The 26173-nt window shown below is 54.8% G+C and overlaps 1 protein-coding gene across 2 annotated transcripts in view; it reads left to right on the forward strand.

Annotated features, from left to right (window-relative positions):
* Positions 1-22560, forward strand: part of ESRRB (estrogen related receptor beta) — a 169117-nt gene extending 146557 nt beyond the window's left edge. For both annotated transcript variants that reach the window (XM_036313923.1, XM_036313918.1), the window contains exons 4-7: positions 3370-3480; positions 3982-4143; positions 12491-12760; positions 19208-22560. In XM_036313923.1, the coding sequence (XP_036169816.1) occupies positions 3370-3480; positions 3982-4143; positions 12491-12760; positions 19208-19452 (788 nt within the window). In that variant the 3' untranslated portion in view covers positions 19453-22560. The remainder of the gene's footprint in view (positions 1-3369; positions 3481-3981; positions 4144-12490; positions 12761-19207) is intronic.
* The last annotated feature ends 3613 nt before the right edge of the window (positions 22561-26173 follow it).

The following is a 26173-nucleotide window of genomic DNA, read 5'->3' on the forward strand; positions in this document are numbered from 1 at the left end:
AGCTTTGTATGCTGTGAATTGAGTAGGGCAATACATACAGAAAGTCCTTTGTCAATTAGGCTGTTCACATTATCACTGTTCATGTACACAGTGCTGGGGGAGAAAAATGAGGATGATGGTAATAGTTACAATTTCTTAAGCACCCACTGCATATGGGGTACCATGGCAGACCCTGCAGTAGGATCGAGTCTCCCTGGGCATAAGGGGCACCTAGTTGGTAGGGGGAGGCCCAGTTTGTTTTGGATTCCTGGAAGAGGCTCCCGGCCTGGGTGGGGTGGGGGGGAGGGAAGGAGGCACCCCCATTTCTGTATTCATCAAGACTTTCTTGAACACTCACTAAGGGTCAGGTCCTGTATCAGGACAGAAAACATTCCAGGTGGAGGCAGCGACAGAGGTGGCGACTGCCGCTCTCCCTGTCTTGCTAAGGGATAGGTCCCTCTTTTTACTTTTTGTGGAGAAGTTTCCATCCTTGTTGACAGCTGCCTGGGGCCAGGCAGTCTGGGAGGGAGGGGAGAGCTCGTGAGGCGACCTTCAAAGAGAGAAAGTCAGTGATGTGGGGAAGGCTCCTCCTGGACTCCATGTCAGACCCTGGCACATAGTAGGTGCCCAGGAAATGGGGGTCCTCGCGTCCCTCATGAATGAAGTGAGGCATTTTCACTCTTGGTCTTGCCAGCTCTCCGAGGGGGAGCCACGCTGGTGGAGGGTTGACTCCCCCTGGGTGTAGTAGGCAGGGGGCTGCTGTGTGGCTGTGTCACAGGATGGGGCCAGGAGAACTGCCAGACAGAGGACTCCCCAAAAACCTTCAAGGGAAGAACCATCCTTCCTGTGTGCGCCTGCTCCTTCTGCCCTCTCTGAAGGGGCTTGGGGGGCGGGGGGGGGGGGCGCGAATGTGGGCCGAAATCTTAGCAGCACAGGTGTTTAGGTTTCGTGCCAGATAGGATTCAGCTGGCCCTCCAAGGTCCCAGGGACGGATGGACGGGAGTTGATTGACAGCAGACCTGCTCGGCTGCTGGAGTGCGGCACTTCCCAAACTCTCCGTGCAGTGAATCACCTTGTTAAAATGCTGACTCTGACTCCTTGGGGGCCAGGCCTGAGATTTTTGCATTTCTAACAAGCTCCTGGAGGCTGCTGATGCCGCTGGCCCTGGACCGCACTTTGAAGGAAGGCAGCCCTTGGTGGCCCCCCCACAGGTACTCAGCCATCTCTGCTTGCTGGTGCGCTGACCTGCCACCTTGGGGCTGCAGCTCTGCCCGGGGCTTTCTCTGGCCACCAGAGCCGGCTCAGCCCGGACCTACGAAGCCCACTGACTGTGTGCGAGGGGGCTCTGTGCGGTGCATCCTTGTCTCTGCTCCCGGGGAACCCCCAACAGAGGTGGTCAGTTGCAACCCACTCTGGCCCCTGAAGCAAAAGGGGAGCTCATTGGGAGCCTATCAGGAGGCTCAAGGACCACACCCAGAACCAGCCGAGGGCTCAGGGGAGCCCGGAGAGCCCAGGCGCAGGGGACACAGTGACCAGGAGGGTCTGGCCCAGGGCTGCCCACACCCCTGCCCCCTCTTCTTTGTGTCACTTGATCCTGATTCAAAGCCAATTGGCTCTGCCTGTGTCACCATCCACGCTTCCACTTCCAGAGGACCACTTTGATACTCACAGTGGGGGTGGGCACAGGCCCCCCAACTAGACCCACAATAGGGGGATTGCCTTTGTACAGGAAGCAGGGTGGGATGCTGAATCTCCCAGCTATAGGGTGAAAAGGGGGCAACTGATGAACATCCTGAGCAGTGACTGCATGCCCCGCCGCGCCCGCCCCCCCCCCCCCCCCCGCACCCACCCAAAGATGTCTCCTGGGGCAGTCTGCTAGGCTTGATGAGCTCAAGGCAGCCTCCTTGCCCTCCAGGAGGTGGATGTGTTCAGAGCCCCTAACTGGAAACACGTGGGATGGGCACTCCTGCCTGGAAGTTCCTTTAGGGCATTTAAAGAGGTGGCCCCTGCCCGCTAGGTAAACAGTAATTTTACTCTCAATTGTTCTGCTCTGGGAAACTTCCCATCCTGTACATCCTGTACATGAAACAGCCAGAAAACCACCCCCAGCTTAAAGGGGATCTAAGCTTCCATTCTGTTCAATAGGGATTATTCCTGCCTTCCTCTTCTCTCCTCTCCCGCACCCCCCCCCCCCCCCATTCCAGGGGAGGCGTGGGCTGATAGGACCTGCGGGTACTGCAAGCTGGGAGGATGGAAGGAGCCAGGACCCGTGGAGGATGTACTGGGGGAGGGCAGGGCTCTGAAGATCTGGACTGACTGGGGCTCTGGGAGGGTGAAGCTTGACCTTTGGGGAAAGAACGGAAAGTTGAATTTAGGGGGTCAAATCAGAGCGGGGGCGGCCGCTGAGCTCTCTTCCTCTCAGGACTCTGGCCCCAACTTCTCACGTGTTTTAGTCAAGGCCCATTTCATGGTAAGGAAAGGCCCGCCCTTCTGTGTTCTGTGTTCGCTTCCACTTTGGAGCTGACGTGGTGGGTACCATCCATCCTTTTGGGTCAGGCCACGCAGGGGGTGGCCAGTCAGCTGTGTGCCCTTGGATGAGGTGCCCTCGCCAGGCCTGCCCACTCTGCTCACTGGTGAGGGTGTCAGATGGTACAATGTGTCTGTCTAGACAGCAGGAGCAGGGGGAGGGGCGGGTTTCTTCTGAAAACCAGGGACCCAGTGACAATACAGATCTCTCCGGGACGGGGCCTCACTCCTGGAAATGGGTGTCAGTGTGAGCGGCCACGCTGCTTCTGCAGCTGCTGCTGAGATAGCTCTAGGCATGGATTTCCCAGATGTGGCCGGGGCCACCTGCGTCCGCGTCCTGCGGAGACTTTGTATAGATGACCGACTCGAGACCTCTGGCCTAGAGCCTCTGAGGGTGGGATCCGGAAATTGACATCGGCAGGGAGGGTCCACCCCGATGCTGCCTAGGTGAAAAGTTTGAAAATCCTTATTTGAACTCTTCTGAGGCACTTGCCAGTGTCAGGTACCCCTTCCCTCGCTTGGCCAGCTGACTCGCCCCTCCCCGGATTCACAGCAGGCCTGTTGTTGCTTGTTCCCTTTCAGAAACAGAAACACTCAGGAGCTGCAGGTTGCTTGGGATGGATTTCAAGAGGATGCTGAATCCGTAGAGGCAGGACCGGGCCCGGGCAACTGGAACGGGCCATTACTGTAGAAAATTGTTTCGGGATTGTCCAGCCACCTGGCCTGAGGCTGGCCATCAGCAGCTGTCAGAGGCCTTCAGGTTGTGGCCCTGAAGGACTCAGCCAGGGCTGGAATCCCAGTCAGCGCCGACAGCCCTGGCGATGTCGAACAACTCCTGAGCCTTCCTGCCCTTCCTCCCAACAGGTGTTCGTCTTGACCGAGTGCGTGGAGGCCGCCAGAAATACAAGCGACGGCTGGACGCGGAGAACAGCCCGTACCTGAGCTTACAGATTTCCCCACCTGCTAAAAAGCCATGTGAGTGCCAGGGCCGTCCATGCCCCTTCTGCCAGCATCTGTATTGGCACATCTGACATGCCATCTTCCCAGTGCTGGGGTATGGGACACTGTGGATCTGGGGGAGGAGGCATCAGTGCCTGACAGTGGTGCCAGGTGCTTCAGAATGAGACCGTATTCAGAAGGCCTTTCCCCATGGGGTGCCCCAGAACGTGGCTCCAAATGCAGCGTGGTCCTGAGCGGCTTGGGCTCCAGCATCCAGAACATGCCCCTCTAGCCGCCCACACGCAGCGGGCTCTTCTTGGGAGAACTCACCAGGCAACTTCCCTTGGAGGCTCTTTCTCAGCAGCCGGAGTCGCCACGGCCAGCAGCCCTGTGGAGTCAGGAAGGGAGGGACGATTACAGCCATGTTTGACCTTCCCGGGCTCCTCATACCTGACTTGTCTTCCCGACCCCTCCCGGCCTCCACCCCGACCCCGTTCCTCGTGCCAGCCATTTACTTCCCTCCTTTGGTCTCTGCAGTGACCAAGATCGTCTCCTACCTGCTGGTGGCTGAGCCAAACAAGCTCTATGCCAGGCCTCCCCCCGGCATGCCTGAGGGCGACATCAAGGCCCTGACCACTCTCTGTGACCTGGCGGACCAAGAGCTCGTGGTCATCATTGGCTGGGCCAAGCACATCCCAGGTGAGTCACATAGGGGCAGGGAGAGAGTGCGTGCAGGGGCCCCGGCCGCTCTCCCCACGGCCGGCCTCAGGAGCCCAGTGACACCTTGACAAGCCTGTTTGCCTCTGGTTTCTTTGTCTCTCCCTGTGGGAGTGGAGATGCGCCTGTGTTTGGACGGTCCCGTAATGTCCCTAAACCTCTGGGGGCTCCTCAGAACTGGTTATCATTCTAAAGGGGTTATGATTGCATCTACAAGGGGTGATATTCAAAGGGCAAGTTCTTCGAATCCTCGTAGACCTTATTGGAAATAAGCTGGAAAACAAGGCAGGAGAGGATCCGCTCTCTAGCTCCGTTAGGGGCCAGTGGAGTGGAACGGCTAAGAACATGGCTTGGGAATCAGATGGGGATTCAAATTCTGGGCCTGCAGCTTTCTAGCTGAGTAACCCTGGGCGGCTCCATCCGCCTCTCCAAAGGACTTATCTCCCACATGGGCTGCGCCGTGACGCTGACATGTGGCCATACGTGTGCACACGAGGCACATGCTAACGTCAGCTGCACGCTCACTGTTGCCAGCAGGGAGGCCTGTCTCCTTGTCTGGGTTCTTTGATTTTGCGATCATTTCTGGCCTGGGAAGTACATGTAACGGACATGCTTCAGACGATACAGACTTTTCTTCATTGCGTGTGGCCCCCGACCCCTTGTTCAGCTTTCCTTGCTCTGGATAAATGGTGGGGGCTGGTTTTTTATTTTGCTTCTGTAGACACTGGCACCCACATATTTTGTATGACCTACACGGTGGGGACCTTGCTGAAGTCTGTGCAGTGTATCCCTTTAAGGTTCTAACACACTCGCTTGTCGTGCGGAGGGGACAGCCTATTGTCCTCTGGCGCTGGCTCTCCTGGACTTGGATCCTCGCGCGCCATGTGGCACAGGGCCCCTCATCTTGCCTGCAGGTCCTTTTTCTGTTTGCTTGTCACGAGCTCTGAGTGATGAATACGCTTACATGCTGATGTAGCAAAGATGTCCTGGCCTTGAGATCCGAGGCCCACCGAGGCCCACAGTTGATGGGGCGAGTGAAAAGGTCTTCATGGGAGTCGTGTGCACAGCCTACAGGGAGGTCCCTCCCCGCAGGCGGGGGCTGGTGGGGAGCTGTGTGGCTCAGAGGGGATGCTGGTGCCATTTAGCCAGCAGATGCCGACAATCCCCACTTTGGAACTCCCTGTGGCCCGAGGTATTTTGACTCGGGGGTGGGCTCGCTGGGGATCTGGACTGGAGCGCCCTCACTAAGGAGCTCAGCCTCTTGGGATTACACACTCAGTGGTTTTGAATCTGCCCTGTGCTGGTTCAGCACAGATGCGGGGTCAGGCCACTGCTTAAGACACCTCAGCCTGGATTGCTCCACTAACCCAGGGCCAAATCGGGCACAGCTCCCCTGCACCCCTCCCCATCACTCACTCCTCTTCAGGGTTGAGCAGATATAGTACCCAAGCGATGGCTCAGGAGTGGCTCCTGGTGGTCCTCCGGTCCATTGCTTCCCTCTCCTACCACCCAGCCCTGCACCACCTCCCAGAGGGTAGGGTAGAGCTAGGAAGCACCCTCTTCCCTGCACCCATTTCTCCCCGTCCGTTCTATCATCCCAGTGCTGTCTCCTGTTTGTGCCCAACCAATAGGGCAGTGGGCAGAGCAGAGTGGTTCCTGGGGATACAGACCCTGGATTCAGGCAGACCTGGGTTCTGATCCCAAGCTGCCCTTTCTGGTATTACAAGACCTTCCTTCCTTCCTTCCTTCCTTCCTTCCTTCCTTCCTTCCTTCCTTCCTTCCTTCCTTCCTTCCTTCCTTCCTCCCCCCCTCCCTCCCTCCCTTCCTTCCTTCTTTCCTTCCTTCCTTCCTTCCTTTTCTTTCATCAGTCTCCTTTCCTGGGAACTGGGACTCAGAATAGAGCCCCTTTCCCAGGTGCTAGGAGGAGAGGGCACACTTGGCCCAAGCCCACACACAGCAGAGATCATGACCATCGTTGTTGCTAGCACATTATTGCAGATAGTGTTAAAAGCCCCCTTTCGCATCATCATTTCTCTTTGTCCACAGCTGAATTCTTTTTGATTAAAAAATAAAATAAACACAGGGGCTCACTTGTTTGCCTCAAACACTAATTTGCCTATTTTGCATAAATCTGCATGCTGAATTATTTGGGCCTGACCTTCTAGTGTTTACTAGTAAGGTAAAATTAATTAATAGAGCTCCTGCCACTGCATGTAAACCTCATATTAAGGGCGATGACACATCAAGTGCCTGATATATTTAAAGATCTGCATCCTTTGGCCCATCGACTGAAGGGTCCCAGGCTCAATTATGGTCAAGGGTGTGCACCTTGGTTGCAGGCTCAATCCTTGGCCCAGTCAGGGCACGTGCAAGAGGCAACCAATTGATGTGTCTCTCTTACATCAATTTTTTTTCTCTCTCCCTCTCTCTCTCCCCCTCCCTCCCTTCCACTCTCTCTAAAGAATCAATAGAAAAATGTCATTGGATGAGGACTAACAAAACAAACAACAAAAATTATCCATCTTATTCCCAAATGAGATCCTTGGGACAGGAATTAATCTAATTCTTGGTATCAGCCACAACTCCTAGCAAGAGATCTTACTACATACAGTCATCACTCAATAAATGCATGCAAAGGCAGCTAGGAAGCACCCTGTGGGTGCTGGGCTCTGGGCTGGAGGCTAGAGGATACCGAGGCATGAGATGTGGTTCCCTTTGTAAGGACAGAGGCTCCGGCTCCTCTTCAACGCTCTATTCCTGAGTAAGGAGCCAGTCCGGCCTCTCCAGGAATCAAAATGGACAGGAGCAGACATGACCCAGGTGGGCTCGGGCCTGCATCCTTCCTACTAGGCTTGCTCTCTTTTTGGTTTTCTTTCTTCCTTCCCCTTCCCCTTCCCCTTCCCCTTCCCCTTCCCCTTCCCCTTCCCTTCCCCTTCCCCTTCCCCTTCCCTTCCCCTTCCCCTTCCCCTTCCCTTCCCCTTCCCCTTCCCCTTCCCCTTCCCCTTCCCCTTCCCCTTCCCCTTCCCCTTCCCCTTCCCCTTCCCCTTCCCCTTCCCCTTCCCCTTCCCCTTCCCCTTCCCCTTCCCCTTCCCCTTCCCTCACATCCATTGGTTTGCCTCCTGCATGAGCCCCAACCAGGGCCTGGGCTGGGGAGGAGCCTGCAACCAAGGTACATGCCCTTAACTGGAATCGAACCCAGAACCCTTCGGTCTATAGGCCAAAGCTCTAGCCACTGAACCAAAGTTAGGCCTTCAGACTTGATTGGGCAGAGGCCACGGAGGAAAAGTCCCCAAGGGCATGAGATGCTGTGACCGGTCTCTGCACAGAAGCTGGTGCTCACGCGGCACCGAGCGACCCGCTTAGCCAGAGGAAGGCTCGTTTCAGCACAAACTCATTCCCAGCACCCCCCCCCCCCCCCCCCCCTCCAATTACCAGGGCATTGAACACACAGGGTGAGCCCTGGGGAACTCATGCCTGATTGGGATTTGCTCAGAGTAACAGCCGCTCTTTTGTGTGAGTCAGGCCGAAGTCTCCCTCCCCCAGATGCTGATTTTCCAAGTGCTGGGCTGCCCAGGGGACAAGCCCGAGCCTTCAGAGTGTCCACTTCTTATTCCCTGTGAGCAAGAGGTTAGAACCAGAGCCCTGGCCTTTCACAGCCCGTGGGGCACCGCTTGACGAATTGCAGCCTCCAGGTGTGATTAGCTGGTTCTCCCAGTTCAGGCAGCCTCCAGGCTGCCCCAGCCGGAACTTTCTCCTGCCAGCCCCCGGGGAGTCCCCACGGCCCTGCCTGCTGACACGTGGTGGCCTCAGAGGCGTCCCCACAGAGGGCCCCTCAGCTCAGCGGGTCTGCTCCCAGGTAGCCACCGTCTGGCCGCACTGAGAGCAGAATGCCGGCGGCCGATGAAATATGGGCTGCAGAGTGACAGCAGCTGTGTCTGGAGTGGCCTCAGAGCCTATAATTACATCTCCCTTTATTACCTCTGCTAATGGCCCTCCAGGTCGACAGAAACGATAATAAATTAACAGATTATGAACTCCACTTGCCACAAATTATGTGCTCTCTCTCTCTCTCTCTCTCTCTCTTTTTAAATTCTAGGAGCTCCTGCTGTCAAGTCACTGGGGGATGGGGGATGGGGGAGAGCCTGACGTTGTTATTAGATCAGTTGGTGCAGATAAAGCAACTTTCTGTGGGCAGCAGAGCTCAAGGTGGGAGACCCCAGGAGGGCGGGCCCAGGGGCAGCCGGCTGGGGCAGAACCCGAAGGGGCCAGTGCCCTCTGGGTCAGCCAGGCACGGGGACGGCCGCACTCCTGGGGCACGGCCACGCCCAGCCTCTCCAGCGGCCCCCTGAGCCCCAGAATTGCTAATTACTTGATGGAGGAGCAGAGGAGCCCAGGCAGAAAAGCAGAAGTGGAGGTGCTTTGCTGAAGGGCAGGGAGGAATGGCTCAGACCCCTTTGTTTGAGTTTAAGTAAAAGAAGGAATATGTGCTTCTGGTAAAGTTCTGGATGTGACAGAGGGGTGGAGTTCCGAATGCATCCCTCTGGGAGTTTCCTGTACCCGAACACCCACCCACTGCGCACTCACAAATGTTCTCCTCCCCTCCGTGGATCATACTATAACTTGCTGTACCTGCTTCTTCCATTTAATTATATACAGTAGTATAGCACCTGCCGTGTGCTAGGAGTGTTCTAACTGTTCCGCACCTTAGCTCATTTAATTCAAACAATCCCCTGAAGCCAGGACGGTTGTTATTCCTGCTTTACTAATGAAGAAACTGTGACACAGAGAGCTAGCCGGCCAGTGGTCGGCAAAGCCGGGATTTTAATACAGGGCCCGGCCCTGGTCTCTGCCCTTCACCCTTACTCCCTCCCTTATGCTCCTGAGTATCTTCCACATCCACACACATCCTACCTCATTCTTCTAGTGGCTTCTAGTGCACCATTCATTTACTAATAAGGGCATTTGTATAATAATTGCATGTATTGCATGGGTCACATCTGTGTTGTTTCCTGCTTTGGGCCATTTCAGATGGAGCCAGCAAGCACATGTAGCTGGGTGTATCCCAGCATGCTTTTCTCTCTGGGAGGAATTCCCAGCTGTGGAATCGCTGGGTTGGAGGGCACATACCTTTCATTCTGCACTTGATTTAATTTTATCCTTGGACACCTTAAGCATGGACAGGTTCAAAAGCCCCACATAGGCAAAAATGTATTCACAGAACTCCCGTCTCCATCCCTATCCCCTCCTCCTTCCTCTTCGAGGTAACAGTTTTTATTTCTCATTTTCCCTCCTAGTGTTTCTTTTCTCAAACATTAGAAAAGGTCAGATATTTCCCCCTTCCTTGCACAAAAGCCTGTGTGCGTGCCTGGCACTTGGCATATGGATTTTCAAAGCTATTCCCAGCTCCTTTTGAAGACGCTCATGGAGGAAGGGAGAAGTCAGGGGCCGAGTCCACTCAGATCAGACGAGCAGGGCGGTCTGGGCACGGGCCTCGGGGCATATCCTCCGATGGTGGCACACAACTCTCCCGGGAGCTGTCTCCCTCCCTCCCCGGCCTTGGCCTCTCTCCCCACAGGGCAGGCCTGTCTGACTCAAAGGCAGCTACATCCACACTCACTCTGAAGGGCGAGGAGGGGCTGACCCAGTCCTTTGGGCACAATTTCTTATCATCTGGGAGTCAAGGCCCAGCGGCATTTGTCCGTTCTCTCCTCCAACTTGAAAATTTGTTGGACACCTTCTTGGCATCAGGATGGGAGCTTGGCAGTGGGGGTGGGAAGATGACAGGAAGCTCAGGGCACGGGGCACACAGACACCGAGGTGTGTGCTGTCAGAGCTCCTGGTCACTTTCGGGGCTCAGCCCCAAAGTCTCCTCTTCCGGGAAGCCTCCCAGGCTCTCACTTGGGCCACATCCCCATTGTGTGTTCTCATAGCCCCCCATCTCCTCATAGCTCTTCTTATATGGTGACATGCGGTACTTGGTGTGTCCTTCCCTCTTCACTGTGAGCTCTTGAAGGCTGAGCCAGTACCAGTTCCAGTTTGAGCCATCCTGTCCCGAGGGCCTGGCGCTTAGTAGGTGTTCAATAAATGCTCGTTGGATGAATGAAGGGGCAGAAGCATGCTATTCACGTTCTTCTAGTGATCGCACCTGCGTGATTAGCCTCACAGGGGGCTTTTCTCCTTCTTTTCCTCACCCTCCCTCTCTGCCACCTTCCAATTCAACTGTCTATTAATTTCTCCCCATCTACCTCCTACCTCTTTCCTCCCATTCTGTCTGCTTTCAGATGCCCCCACCCCAGCGCCCTCCCCGCTTCCCTACATACACACACCCTCATGGGCTGGCTGATTGGTATCTGTTAATTAATGTCGCCCAAGGCCTCTCTTGCTCAGAAGCCTGATAAGGGAAATTGGATGTCCATTTCCATCTATCTTTTATTACCTCCCGGCTCTCCCCGCCACCACGGGGAGCCACACACCGGCTCCCACCCCGGGATCTGGACAACACACACGCCCCTGACCCTCTGTGCTGCAGCCCATCCCTTGAGAAGGCGCATCAATCCAGGCTCGCCCGAGTCATCAGGGTAATTGATCCCGCTCTTTTGTCGGTCACGCCGGATGCCAGCAGCCAGGTGCTCATCCAGGGCCTGGGCTGTGCAGATCAGGCCTGGGAACTGCGATGATAGACTAAGAGGGTGCTCACGGGGATAGGGCAGCCTGCCAGGTAAGGGGGCTCCAGACCCAAGGGTACCCCCTATAAAGGAACACACATGCACAGGTTGGAAAAGAGGGAGGACAGTGTTTTTTTAGAGACAGAAGGCAGCAGAGGAGGGTGGGACAGACACCATGGAAGCCTAGAGTGAGGGATCAATCCAGAAGCTTGGGGCCACCCCAGGTCTCCAGTCCAGTGGGAGAAGAGAGTCATGCCAATAGCATGCTAACAACATGCCAATAGCATAGCAACAACTACAGCCATCACTACCACCAGCTCAGGTTTGCTGAGCACCCACTGTGTGCAGGGCGATGCTCAGTGCTTCCACTCACCATCCTCGTCCTCACAGCCCGCGCATCCAGGCTGGGTCAGGTTCTAGGTCTGCAAATGAAGTGATGAGTCCTACACAAGCACATTACCCCGGGAGCCCCTGACTTTCCGTAGCCACGACACCTGGTGCAAGTGGCTTTGTGGATACTGTTCCTCTTTTCAGCACATCTGGCATGGTCCGTGTTGGGACCAGTCACTGAAGGTACCACCGTGTTTAGTGACCAGCTGTTTGAAAATCAGTTTCCTCTCTTCCTCCCTCCCTCCCTCCTTTCTTCCTACCTCTCTGGCTTGTGTATCAAGATGGTCATTGACCTTGCACAGTTAAGCACATGTAATGTAATTCCAGTACATTATTCTCATTTTGCTGATGAAGAATTTCATCTCATTATTAATAGTAATAGTAAGAGCTCCGCAACTGTGCTGTGTGTTCTGTAACCATTGGCTCACTTAGACCTCACAGCGACGCTCTTAAGCGGGCACTACTGTTAACACCCATTTCACAGACAAGGAGACTGAGGCGTGGAGAAGCTGCACAGCTTTCCCAAGGTCAGCCTACAGCTAGTAAATGGGGAGTCGGGATGCAAGCCCAGGCAATCTTGAGAACACATTGGACAAGACAGTGGCACAGTTCTGGAGCCATCCCTATGCCCAGGCTCACAGGATACAGGACTGCTGCGTCATCGTTAAATGCAGAGTAATGGCCTGGGCAGCGGGGTTCTGACCCCTGGGAAGACAGGCTGCCCTGTGACAAAGTGCCCCCTGACCCTGGGAGCCCCTGAGCATTTTGTAGCCCCAGGCTGGAGGTCACCGAGGTCACTGGCCCGGAGCAGCTGGGTCCTGCGCAGCTGGGACTCTGCACTGAGGGGCAGGCACCACTTCAGCACATTGAAGCCTTCCCGGGCTCGAGCAGACTGGGGAGCCTGGAAACTGCCCAGACTGGAGGGGATCCTGTCCTGCCACCTCCTAATTCTATGAATCCAGTAACTCCTTAAGTTACAAATGCATTTCATTAATCAAAAAGCCTCTCCAGACATTTGAAAAATATCATAGAACTAGCAACAGTGATGATAATAACAAGTGTCAGCGTTGACTGAGCTCCTTAGGTAAAGTCTTTTCCATGAAATCCATGTCTGACTCATTCACCAACAAAAGGACGATGAGTCCCAAAGGTACGGGGAAGGGCAGGATCCCGAGGTACCTGGACCCCTGGCCCATCCGGCCCTCCAGCCAGCCTCAGGGAGGCCCTGGCCCGCCCGCCTGACCGCGGCTGCCCTCCTGCGCCCTCCCCCGCAGGCTTCTCGAACCTCTCCCTGGGGGACCAGATGAGTCTGCTGCAGAGCGCCTGGATGGAGATCCTCATCTTGGGCATCGTGTACCGCTCGCTGCCCTACGACGACAAGCTGGCGTACGCCGAGGACTACGTCATGGACGAGGAGCACTCCCGCCTGGCGGGGCTGCTGGAGCTCTACCGGGCCATCCTGCAGCTCGTGCGCAGGTACAAGAAGCTCAAGGTGGAGAAGGAGGAGTTTGTCACGCTCAAGGCGCTGGCCCTGGCCAACTCAGGTAACCGGGAGTGTGGGACGTCTTCTCGGGCCTGGGGAGCACCCCTCTGAGGCCTGTGAGGGGGATGAGGTGAAGATACTGGAGGATTTTGTCCTCAAAGATTGTACCAGTGCAAGGGGAGGTCTGGGGTTAAAAGGGTGGCGACGAAGACCAGCATTGGCCAAGTGCTTCCTGAGCCCTCATTTGCAGGCCACTATGCTGGGCCCGTGACCTCCAGGCCAGCACACTTGTCAAGGTCACAGATTTCAGAGCTGATTTCAGAGCCAGGTGACCCAGAGTCAAATCTTGCTTCTTTCACTTGGGCTGGCTGTTTTACGCTGTGCCTCTACCTGTTCATCAGTAAAATGGGAACAGTAGGCAGTCCCTACCCCACAAGACTGTGGAAATGATTTATTTGTATGTAATTAAAATTATATTGACAACATACCTGGCCCATAAGGTCTCAACCTGTTAAATAAATTAGCTGTGAACTTATTTCACGCTTACAAACAACCCAAGGAGCAAAGTTCTTATTTTAACCCCATTTTATGGATGTGGAAACTGAGGCCCAGAAAGGTGAAGCCAATTGCCCAGGGTCACACAGAGCTAGGAGTCCAACCAAGGTCCTATGATTCCAAAACCAACCTGAGCTCATGCCCATTCTTTGAATCTCTCAATCAAATTGCTCGGGTCCAAGAGAGAAAAAAACTTCCCAACGGAGTTGTTTAGTCTGGTGTTCAAAGGAGGCCTCGTTCCATTTCTTCACTCCCACCAGCTCCTGGGGAAAAGGGCTGACACGGGAATGCGCTTAAACGTATTCTAGTCTGTGTCTGCACTTGGCGTCCACCTGTGCAGGGCACCATGCCGGACGCAGAAGGAAGGGAAAGGCAAGGCCCCTGTCCTAGGCAGTGTCAGCATGCGCACATGTCGTTCTGCGGCAGGATGGCGCAGTTAACGAGTTAACTGCTCAAGTCTGGGTCGGATGGACCCAAGTTCAAATTCTAGCTCTGCTCCTTTTTTTTTTTAATGATTTATTTTTTTAAATATATTTTTATTGATTTCAGAAAGGGAGAGGGAGATAGAAACATCAATGATGAGATAGAATCGATTGGCTGCCTCCTGCATGCCCCCTACTGGGGATCTAGCCCGAAATCCAGGCATGTGCCCTTGACCAGAATCGAACCCGGGACCCTTCAATCCGCAGGCTGACGCTCTATTCATTGAGCCAAACCAGCCAGGGCTCTAGCTCTGCTCCTTGGTAGCAGGGTGACCTTGGGCAAGTTGGCAATCTTCCTAGCTCTGTCCTTGTGTGTCCGGGGGTATCCCAGTGCCTCCTCCAAGCACTTGTGTATGAAATGATTGACGGAAGATAAAGCACTTAGCCTAGTGCCTGGCCTGGAGGAAATGTTCAATAAATATTAATTATTACCATTATTATTAATATTAGAGGGCACAGAGCGTTACTAGCATGCGGAAGAGGGAGAGCTGGCTCAGACGGAGACAGTGCAAACAGGGCAACCAGCTGGTTTGCTTGATATTGTGGTGCTTCTCCTGAGAGTCCCACATCCCAGGAAACCTCAGTCCCTGGCTAACCCAGTCAGTGGGTCCCCCTCACAAATGGCTCCATAGAGAACACAGAGGACACTGCTGATGCCCCATCTGACCCCCTTCCCTGGGTCCCTGCGTGCGGGCCTAGCTGCTGAGTTTTGCTGCTGATAGCTCACAGTCCCCCCCTTCACCAGAGACTCACCCTCACCTGCCTTGCCAGGAGGGGTACCTGCCCCACCCACCCCTTGGCACCTTCAGCCAACGGTGGGCCCACACGGGGGAACCAAAGGCTGAACTCCTGGCAGGGTGGGGTCAGGCTAAGCCGAGGCCGAGTCCTTACCTTGCAGGCCCCTGCCCTGTCCCCTCCCCCTTCCCCTCCTTTCCTTTCTCCTGAAAGTATGCCCACTATGAACCCCATGCGTCTGAACCCCTGCCTCAGCCCCTGCTTCTAGGGAACCTGACCTAATCCAAAGAGGGAAGCATTTTTTTTCTTAGTTCAAATCCCTTTTATTAGTAAACCCATACAAAATAATAATTTAAAATTTGCAAGCTTCTGTAGAGACCATTTATGCCATAAGATTCCCCTGTTGCATTGCGTGTTTTGTTGGAGAATGCCAGTGCTGTTGGGGTTTTTAGTAGCTTTAGATTGACAGGATGAGCAGGTGATACCCCTGTACAGTCCCCCCTATTAGGAACATCTTGCATGGGTGTGCTCACTTGTTACAATGAATGAGCCAATATTGATACGTTATTATTAACTAAAGTCCATAGTTGCCATCAGGGACTTTGCTCTGCCTTATACAGGTCTAGAGGTTTTGACAAATGTGCAAGGACAGATCTCCTTCATCACATGTCCTACAGAGTAGCGGTACCTCCCTCACCATCCCCTGTGCTCGCCCGCTCAGCACAGCATCTTATTTTTTTAAAATATATTTTATTGATTTTTTTTTTTTTTTACAGAGAGGAAGGGAGAGGGATAGAGAGTCAGAAACATCGATGAGAGAGAAACGTAGATCAGTTGCCTCCTGCACACCTCCTACTGGGGATGTGCCTGCAACCAAGGTACATGCCCTTCACCGGAATCGAACCTGGGACCTTTCAGTCTGCAGGCCAACACTCCCTCCACTGAGCCAAACCGGTTAGGGCCAGCACAGCATCTTAAGCAGCGCTGTGGAGGGGCTGCGAGTGGATGGGCACAGGAAGGGAGGGGACACAGTGAAATCAGAGGCCACAGGGCCACCACAGTGAGACAGCCGGGCTGGCAGGCCTTGGAGGGCGATTTGGAGTCTCCTGACCACTTCACAGCAGACCTGAGCTCAAACTTATCCCAGCTGGGAGGAGAGAGTGAAGGGGGGAGGCCACTCAACTGTCACCTTCATGCCCCCCCTTAACACCACGCTGCAAGGACTGTCAGGAGGCTCTTTAGCCCGGCCAGTGGCTCTTGCCTTGATCTCTCAACACACACAGACATGTACCCACGCTTACAAATATTCACGCATGCACACACACACAAATATATACATACGCTCACACGGATATGCACACACCACCTGAGGTTAGGTGACATGAGCCCATCGGGAGCTTCCGCTAGCACCCAGCTTAGCCTACATACACTCTGGGTCATGTGAGACGAAGTTCCAGGAGCCTGGATTTCTTGCCCCAGTGGCATCTACCGGGCTACCCTGCCGCTTCTGTGCAAGGACAGGAAGCCTAAGGCGGAAGAGAAGGAGTTGGTGATACTCAAGGCCCTGGCTGCACAGTGGAGCAATCAGCTGCAGGCAGAAACGGGGAAAGAACAGGGCTTTTGGGGGGTTAGGCTAGAAAAGCAGTTTGGGGTCATAGAGGCTCCCAGCTGTGAAGGGATTAGGAGCCATGAAAGTTAGAGGGGAAGAGGAAGTGGCCTGTCCCCAGCCGCAAGGTACGCAAGTCACCCAGGCTGCACAGTGTGTTAGTTGGAGGAGAGACAGGGGCGGGAGGTCATCCTGGTGGCAGCCCCAAGGGCCAGTGTGGGAGCCACTACTCGGGTGGAGTGGATGGGACAAGGCCCCTCAGTGGCTCAGAGGGCTGACACTAGGCAGGAGGGCGAAGCACATCAAAGACAGGCTGAGCCCCAAACCATGGTCCCTCGGGAGTCTGCTGGCCGATGTTCACCCCGTGTCCCAGCCTTCCAAGCCTCCCTGACAGCAGGAAAAAAATCATCGCCATTGATTTTGTAATTAACAGTTTATCAATGCCATCGATACAGACGTGCTGATGGATTGCAAAGAAATTAATCCTGCAATGTTATTTTATTTCATTTTTGGTCGAAGGCAGCTGCCAATTTTGGCCTCCTTGGGGAGGTGGGGGAAGGGAGGGGAAGCTGGCAGAGGCAGAGAGTCTGGATGGCCAGGTCCCAGCTGACAGGGCCTAGTGCACATGAAGTGCACACTCTGTAAAGAGCTGGGAGAGTAGGAAGGGAGCCCTGCTGCCTCTGCAACTGGCAAAGGAGCCCTCACCGCCTTGGTATCAAGGAGCAGAAAGTGTGGAGGGGCCTTGGGTCTGGGACCAGTAACATCCAGCTCTGCTAGGGCACTCATCCCGTTTGGGTCCTCACCATCCTATCTAATAAAAGGCTAACATGCAAATTGACCGAACAGCGGAAAAACCGGAACGACAGGTTGCTATGACGTGCACTGACCACCAGGGGGCAGACGCTCAACACAGGAGCTGCCCTTTGGTGGTTAGTGCGCGCCCACAGGGGGAGTGCCGCTCAGCTAGAAGCCAGGTTCATGGCCTGCAAGCTGGCAGGAACCTCTCCCACCTTCCCGGCAGCACTAAGGATGTCTGTCAGTCGGATATCCCCCGAGGGCTCCCGGACTGCAAGAGGGTGCAGGCCTGGCTGAGGAACCCCCCGAGTGCACGAATCTTGTGCACCGGGCCTCTAATAGTGAGAATAGTATCATGTACTAGGTCAGTGATGGCAAACCTATGACACCCGTGTCAGAGGTGACACGCAAACTCATTTTTTTGGTTGATTTTTCTTTGTTAAATGGCATTTAAATATATAAAATAAATATCAAAAATATAAGTCTTTGTTCTACTATGGTTGCAAATATCAAAACATTTCTATATGTGGCACGGCACCAGAGTTAAGTTAGGGTTTTTGAAAATGCTGACATGCCGAGCTCAAAAGGTTCGCCATCACTGTTCTAGGTGCTAAGTGCCTGGTAACGTGCTATTTCCTTTAACCCTCAGCACCACTCTGTGAGGTATGCACTCTTATGTGCTCCATTTTACAGACCAGGAAACGGTTTCAGAGAGCCGAAGTAACTTGGCCAAAGCCACGCAGCATCTAAGACTCCAGAGTCTTGTCTAGCTCATCCTACTGCTATCCTCCCAAGAGAAAGAGGCAGGGCCCTTGAAGGCACAGGCTGAGTGTGGACCAGGGGTGGTCATTGGTGTCCGCTGGCTGGTGCAGCTGCCCTTGGTATTCTGGTATCTAAACGAACCCAACATGCAAGGGAATTGCCCCGCTCCTTTGAGTAGTTCAGGAAACTTGCCCAGTCTTCCTGGATACCCCTCAGAGCTTCAAGCTCACTGATCCACATGCTCCCTTCCCCTCCCACCTTTGGCAGGCCCTGGGCTGCAGTTCAGGGTGGCAGCTCGGGGTCTTTAAGGAACCTCAGAAGAAGGCTGTTATTTTCCCTGGAGTCAGGGAATGGGTTTTAGGAGATTTCCTTTGCTTCAGCTCAGACCTGACTGTAACCCAACTATCAGCAGGCACCTCCTGCTCTGAGATTTAGGTAAATTTTGCTTGAACCCCCAATTCATGTCCTGAGACCAAAACATTCCCCAGGGTTTTAGATTGCAAGGGCGCCTTCCAGCAGCTACCTTCATCACCGTGCCTCATGTGTCCAGCCATGATTCTCAGTACCCACCATGTTCGCTGCCACAGGGCACCCCGACAGCTTAGCCTCTTCTTCTATGTCTGTATTCTGTAATCAGCATTTTGTAAGGTTAGCGATTGCACTGAAGGCTTGAGCTAGTGTCTGGCATCAGCATCAGCAGAAGTGATGGTGCTGATGGTGATGGTGGTGATGATGGTGGTAGTGGTAATAGTGGTGATGATGGCAGTGGTTATGATGATGGTGGTAATGATAATGATGGTGATAGTGGTGATGATGGTGATGATGATGGTGATGGTGGTTGTGATGATAGCGATGATAGTGGTGGTAGTGATGGTGGTGGTGGTGATGATGATGGTGGTAGTGGTGATGATGATGGTGGTAGTGCTGGTGATGATGATGGTGGTTGTGATGATGGTAGTGATGATGATGGTGGTGGTGGTGATGGTAATGATGGCGGTTGTGATGATGGTGGGTGTGATGGTAGCGATGATGATGGTGGTGGTGTTGGTGGTGGTGGTGATGGTGATACCACTAGCTGGGCGCTTACTTTGTATTGTTTTAAGCCCTTGACTTGTATTAACATATTTAACCTCTTGAGGTAGGTATGGCTATTATCTCATTTCACAAATGAAGAAAATGGGGCACCGAGAAGTTAAATAACTTGCCTAAAGTCACACAGGTAGCAAGTGAGGGACACAGGGTGCCACCGCCACCAGTCTGGCTCCAGAGTCCCCCCGGCTCCTCAGGGCAGTTATAGGTCTGTTCAGGTTCAAGCCCTTCAGGGTCTCCGCTTCTGTCTCTTGAAATGTCCTCCACAGACAGGATCTCTCGCTGGACCCAACCCTCGCTCTGCCATTGGCCTCTGTGACCTCCGACTGGCAGCCCAGCCTCTCTGAGCCTTGGTTTTCCTCTCCCTAAAATGAGGACTTGGGTGGCTCCAAAGCAGAGCCCAGGGTCCTGCGGTGCCCCCCCCCCCCCCCCCACGGCGGCGCTCTCCACCCAGGGCCCCTGACGCTCTCCCTTGTGCCCACAGATTCCATGTACATCGAGGACCTGGAGGCGGTCCAGAAGCTGCAGGACCTGCTGCACGAGGCCCTGCAGGACTACGAGCTGAGCCAGCGCCACGCGGAGCCGCGGAGGACGGGCCAGCTGCTGCTGACGCTGCCCCTGCTGCGGCAGACGGCCGCCAAGGCCGTGCAGCACTTCTACAGCGTCAAACTGCAGGGCAAGGTGCCCATGCACAAACTCTTCCTGGAGATGCTGGAGGCCAAGGTCTGACGGCCCGGCACTCGGACGGACTCCTGCCTGTGGACAGACAAACGGCCGGCCGGATGCAGAGACCTCCTCAGCCACCAGCCTCGACCTGCAAGCCCGTGTCATGGCCATGAGCAGTCCCAGAAGAAGGGGCTATGTGCCTCCCGGCTGCGTGCAGAGGCCTGGGTGTTGGGGGGTGGGGAACGGGGATGGGAGGGCAGGGCGTGGGGCTCATCTGTAACTGGCTTTTTCTTTGGTATGTTTTTCCTTCTCCATGGGCAGTGCTGAGACTGGAGACCACCGAGGAGGGGCCCTCTCCCCACCAAACCACCCAGAGGCAGCTCAGACATTTCCACCCTCCCCCACCCCTGGCTTGGTGGGCAGCGCTGGCACCCAGGACTCTGGCACACTCACGTGGGTACCACCTGGAGCTGTTCCTTTCTCAGAGGGCAGGTGCTTGTCCCAGAGGTCCCTCAAGGGGCCCCAGGCCTTCCACAGGCCAGCAGGCCCCTCCCTCCACATGTCCCCTCAGCTCCACACACACCTAGCTCCCAGCAGGGACTCACCATCAGGAGAGCAGCTGCTAAACTCATGCATTTTCCTGGGCCCTTGGTGTCCTGTCTCCCTGAACCTGCCTATCTCTTCTCCCCCAGGAACCCCCTGCTGCTCCCCGCTCCCCCTCAGAGCTCACTGAGACCCTGCTTCAGCAGCCAAGGTGGGGCCCACGGCTGGAACAGTGTTAGCTCACAGAAGAGCTCCCAGGCCCCCCTTTCTCCTTGCCTTTACCCTGCCTCTGTCAACTTTCAGGGCAGTCCAGAGCAGGTGGTCTGTGGGACATGGGGGATGTGCAGGGCCCTGGCCCCGTCCCAGGACACCCTGGGCACCCCGAGTCTAGGCTGGCAGTCCTGGTAGGATCTGGGCAGGATGGAGAGAGGCTGAGCACAGAAAAGCCCGAAGCAGAGATAAGCAGGAGGGGAAACCTGAAGACGGGGAGCTCAGCAGAGGTCACCAGCCTCTGATCGTCCTGGTCTGGGTTAGTGGCTCCCAGGACACCCCTCCCTGCATTCCAAAGGGCTGGGATGGGTGCCATGGGGTGGGGGTGGCTCCAGCCGCCCTCTGACTAAGCAGGTGTGGTCACTGGGAGGGCCCAGCTCTCCTGCGGAACCACCCAGCCCCACGCTGTTGTGAGGGGTGACCAAGCACCCCAGCTTGCCCAGGATGTCCCTGGTTTTAGCACTGAAAGTCCGTGTCCCAGGACATCCCTCCGTCCGGGCAAATGGGGACAGCCGGTCCCCCGAGTGGCCGCGACAGTCCGTTGTAGCCCAGGGGGGCGGACGGCTCTGACCGCCCCGTCTGGTGTGACAGGTGGCTGAGGGCAGCTTAGGGGCCCCGAGGATGGAAGATGCCCGTCCCGGCCTTGTGACTGCCTTGTGACGCAGGCATCAGAGCCAGCCCACCTGGGACACTTTTCTGGGGGATTCCACACCCAACCTCCGGTCACCTGGAGAGGCAGGCAGACCCCACCCACCCGTCGCTAGGACTCCAGGAGGCCAGGCGCCCTCTTCCACATATTCGTGGTCTTTCTAAAGCAAACCAGCAAACCGCGGTTGCTGGTTTCCTCCATCTCCACACAGACCAGTTTCCCAGGCAGGAGGGCTGGCTGCCGTCCTCCCTCCTGTAGGAGAGGTGAAGGGTTCCCAGGGACTCAGAGCAGGGACGTGCTCCCCTCCCCTATGGCTGTGGGGAACCCAAGGCCACCGCCACTTGACAGTCAGCATTGAATTACACTCCGTCCCTAGCTCTGTGTGGGTCCCCACTGTCCCTGGTCTGGATGGACACACAGACACCTCAGCATCAAGGAACGGGGACCAAAGCCCACGTCAAACTTAACCGTTAGTGGCCATGCCCTGAGGTCTGAACTGGAGAACTCCTGGTGCGAGAACGTGCCCCTCACTGTGCCGAATGCTGGAGGAGGCGGGGCAGAGGGTGCATCTCCTCACCTGGGCTCCCACCTCAATGGGGTATCACTTCCTGCTCCAGCGTGAGGACCGCGCTGCCAGCCTGGCGGGGCTTGTGTCCCACTGGCACCTGCAGTCCTCTCCTGGGAAAAGCCTCTAAGGGCACCACCACTGGCTTGGAGTGGGCAGTGTTCTGTGCCCAGGGCAGCTCCCTCGAGGCCCCTTTCCAGCAGAGAGGGGTGGTGGCTCTGGGTGTCAGTGAGGTGCCACTGCTGATGCTTTTAACAGTTAAACTCTTAGGGCAACGGAAGTCCGCTCAGTGGGACGGCCCTGCGTGCACCTGATGGATCCACGGGCCTTCCCAGAACACATTTGGGGCCAGCTTCTAGGTGGGAAGCCTCGCAGCACTGAGACCTCCCTGGGAAGAGGGTGGCCCTGCCTTAGAGGGGGGTGGTGCGTTGAGGAGAGGTTAGGGACACCCGGCCCCCCAAACAGGACAGAATTCAAGTTTACCCCAAACCTGCTGTTCCTGGAACCCTGTAAAGCGGAAATAGCCCTTCTCAGTTGTATTTTAATGATTCAGGTCGACATAAGAAATAAAGTGGAAAAATCCAACCATGGAGAAGGTGGTACTGGCTGGGTTTTGTTTGGTCCCTGTGTCCCCACCCTTTCTGAAGCCTCTGGCTGGTTTTATCACGTGTGACCCTGGATGGTGGCCCCAGGTTATGCATACAGGAAACCAGTTCTTTCCCAGAGGGAGGGTCTCAAAGCCAGAGTGGGGTGTGGGCTGGGAGGCCATGGCAAGGCCTCAGAGGAGCTGAATCTGCATGCAGCCCTGCGCCAGGGCCACTCTCCACTCCCCCTGTGCAGATGGGAGAGGTGGGGAGGGGGGGAGCCTGGGAAAGTGGAGACAAACCTGTGACAAGCAGAGGGGCCCATGCCCAGGGGACGGCACCAAAGAAAAGCACTATGTGGAAAGATTATTTTATTTTCTAATAATGCTAATGTGGCTGGAATGGCTTAAGATGTATATATTTTTTAAATGGCATCCCTCATCACATCAGCACCTGTGGTATTTCCTCTGTATGTGTTACCCCCAAGACGCCCCTGTACATGCAACCCCCTAGGATTCTCCAGTCTTGGTCCCGTGTATCTGGAATCTAATAAATAAGGAACGGCCTATTGGAGATTTCTTCACCTTATCTTTGGGCTGCTGTTTCCTGGACGGCACAGCTCTCGGGCCTCAGGCTGATGCCAGGAGAGGCTGTGAGAGGACCAGCTCAGCCTCAATTCTCTGGGCAGTCAAGTGTGTTTAGCAGCAACCTCAGGGCTGCAAGTGGAGAAGTCTGATCCAGGTCTACTGCTTTGTAGACTTTCAGCGTTAATGGTGAGGACACCTGATTGCACTTGCACCCTGGCCCCATGTTCAAAGCCTCTCACTCAATGCGGGCCCCTACGAGAGCCGCAAGGCCACGTTCAATGCCTAGCTCAGGGGTGGGCAAACTTTTTGACTCGAGGGCCACAATGGGTTCTTAAACTGGACCGGAGGGCCGGAACAAAAGCATGGATGGGGTGTTTGTGTGAACTAATATAAATTCAAAGTAAACATCATTACATAAAAGGGTATGGTCTTTTTTTTTTTTTTTTTTTAGTTTTATTCATTTCAAACGGGCTGGATCCGGCCCGCGGGCTGTAGTTTGCCCACGGCTGGCCTAGCCACTCAATCCAAAGAAACAGTCCAGCAAACCACAAAAGAACTAAAGTGATCAAGTCTTTACCCTGAGCATTGTCAACATCACCAGTGGGATGTTCAGTTATTAATGCACAGCCAAACTTCATCAGAAACCTCTTTCTTCACAACCTCTCTCCCTCGCAGCAGCTGCTCCTGAAAACCCCTTGGGCATCTCCACATGCCCCCAGCTCTCCCTAACTCAGCCTCTGTGGGCGGCCGGATTCAGCCCTTTGTTATCTAGGTCAGTGGTTGCCAACTGGTGGTCCGTGAGGTACGAAAGGTTGGTGACCACTGATCTAGATCAGCTGAGCCTCGCCTCTTCTTTCCATCTTTCCACACAAGCTAGATTCAGAAGCTGATCCAGTAAACAAATCTTTCTCTAGTGAAGGGTGTGGGGTGGGGCTAGTGGAGCAAATCTCACCACCTCAGACATTTCATTTTGCCTCTGTGGCAAATTCACGTTGCCCCCAAAGAACAGCCACCACCTGGATTCCCAGACAGCTGTCCCTTACCTGGCCTGACACTTTGTTGTGCAAAGGACTGTATATAGTTTCACAGACCCAGGACGCACCCTCCCAGGCACCCACCTCTAGCCTCAAAGGCGGGCAGTTGAGTCTTATTTCAGAAAACACCCAGAAAAGCAGATCTTTTCTTCCCAGTGTGTGCTCACGCGCCTCATTCCTCGTTTTCCTGACTGACACCAGTCCCTCTCTACTCTCATTCATCACCTGGCACGGGGCTAGATTGGGGGGCCTGGTGGCGGCTCCCAGCTGAGCAGAGAAGACAGCAGTTTAGGAAGGCATCAGAAACAGGAGACTTTCAGCAGCATAGGGGAGTGTGGAAAGGGGACCAGTCTGGCCTTGGGGTGGGAAGGTTGTAGTAGGAAACCATCCTGGGGAAGCAGGTGGAGGCTGCGACCTGGAGGAGGGGAGAGGCCAGGTGAGGCTGGGGGCGGCATCTCAGGCAGAGAGAGAGCTCCTGAGGAATAGAGAGGGAGAGAGAGCAAGGCTGGTGTGCTCTGGGTTTGCTTGAGAAACTGGAAGAAGACCATCTGCCTGGCTGGTTGGTGGCGGAGGGGAGGACGAGGAGGCTGGAAAGCAGGCCAGATGGCACAGGGTTTGGTCAGCCTTGGGGAGGACATGGTTGCCTATCCTAGGACAGGTGGGAAACCCTGGCAGAGCTTTAAGCAGGGGAGGGATATGGTCAGATCTGCCTCTCCCACTTAGACACAGGGGGTCAAGTTTCAGTCCTCTGTGGATGGGCTACCAAGGTGAGGCACGAGCTTTGGATCCAGCCTGGCCGAGGCTCAGAAACCCCTGCTCTGGCCTCACCAGTGGTGGGGCCAAGGGCCAGACGCCTTCCTCCCCATCTGTACAATGAAGCTGACCACACCCAGGATCTATCCATGGGCTGCTAGCTACACCCTAGACCTTTTACCCATATTATCCCATTCATTCCTCACAATGTATGTTTGATGTAAATGCTACTGCCTTCATTTTATGGAAGACTAAAGCTCAGAAAGGTTAATCAACTTGCTTAAGGTCACAGAGTCCACATCTGTAGGAATTCAATTAAAGTCTCTTATCTGCCATGCCACAGTTCTGCCTAGCCAGCTGCAGGGCCAGACACATAGCAGGCACTTAACAATGTCCATTCCTTTCCCCACCCTACTCCCACTGCAAAGAACCACATGGCCTCCCAGGTGCCACCCCAGCCACAGACGTCTGCCCTCACCCCTCCCAGGGGCAGCTTGTTGTCATCCAGGGCAGCTCACAACATTTCCAGTGGCACAGGAGGAGGGAACACGGACCGCGTGTGAGAGTGCAGTTGACACACACTATCACAATGGGGCCTCTGGAGGGGATACCACTAGGCCAGCTTTGTTTTTTAAAATATACTAGAGGCCGGTGCACAAATTTGTGCACATGTGGGGTCTGGCCGGCCAAATTGGGCAGGTCAGCTGGGGGGAGGGGCCATGGGTGGTTGGCCAGCCATGCCCCCCCATCCCCCTGCCCCACGTCCAACTCCGGGTTGAACTCGAGGGAACAATTTGCATATTAGCCTTTTATTATATAGGATTATATAGGATTTTTATTGACTTCAGAGAGGAAGGGAGAGGGAAACAGAAACATCAATAATGAGAGAGATTGACTTCCTGCATGCCCCCTACTGGGGATGGAGCCTGCAACCCAGGCATGTGCCCTTGACCAGAATCAGACCTGGGATCCTTCAGTTTGCAGGCCGATGCTCTATCCACTAAGCTAGGGCTGGCTAGGCTGGTTTGGTGGTGAAGTGACTTGAACCAAAGTCATGCCTCTTGTAAGTAACTGAGCTGGGATGACACAACTGGCCTTCAGACCACATTCCTGGGAGCCAAATTCCAGGGACTGCCTACCTCATTCCTTCCCACTTGTCTTTGGAGAGAAAAAAGTATCAGCCTCACGTTATGAGCCAATATTATGGTGACATTTTTATTACCATCTTAGAGGTCCCTTGGGGGCAGGTTCTTAGACTCATGAAGAGGAAAGTCTCAGCTCTATGATATCAGAGGTCAGAGCTTGGGCGAATCCTATGTCTCTAGGGGACCCTTGGCTTGTATCTGGGGCAGGGGAGGGGCCAGGGATGCCTGAAGCAGGTTTTCTGTGTCCCTCAAACCATGTCTCAGAGGGGGCAGGTTCTGGCTAACCTTCCTCTCCAGTCACAGGTCTCCTGCAGGGTGAGCATGGGGAGGGGCTGGCTGACCCCTGCCTGGCCCTGGCTGAACTGGGGTCACTACCATGGTGGTGGGGTGGGGGTGGGGAGTGAGCAGGAGGCCAGTGAAGAGGAATGGGGACAGATGTGGGGGGAAGTGCCAAAAGGAGAGAGGATTTGACTCTGAGGAAATGTTCCTGAAAGGAGACAAAGCTCCCCCAGGTTCCTCTGGAAATTGCTTTGTTTAAAATGCAAAGTGCAGATGTGTTTAGATGACATCTCAGCATCCATCACCCTATGCAAATGCCGACCCTGGGGAAGAGCAGCCCCTGTAAGTCATTCGGATCCCCCTAATCGAGTGTGT

Source organism: Myotis myotis, unplaced genomic scaffold (assembly GCF_014108235.1).
Source record: "Myotis myotis isolate mMyoMyo1 unplaced genomic scaffold, mMyoMyo1.p scaffold_m19_p_1, whole genome shotgun sequence".
Taxonomy (NCBI): domain Eukaryota; kingdom Metazoa; phylum Chordata; class Mammalia; order Chiroptera; family Vespertilionidae; genus Myotis; species Myotis myotis.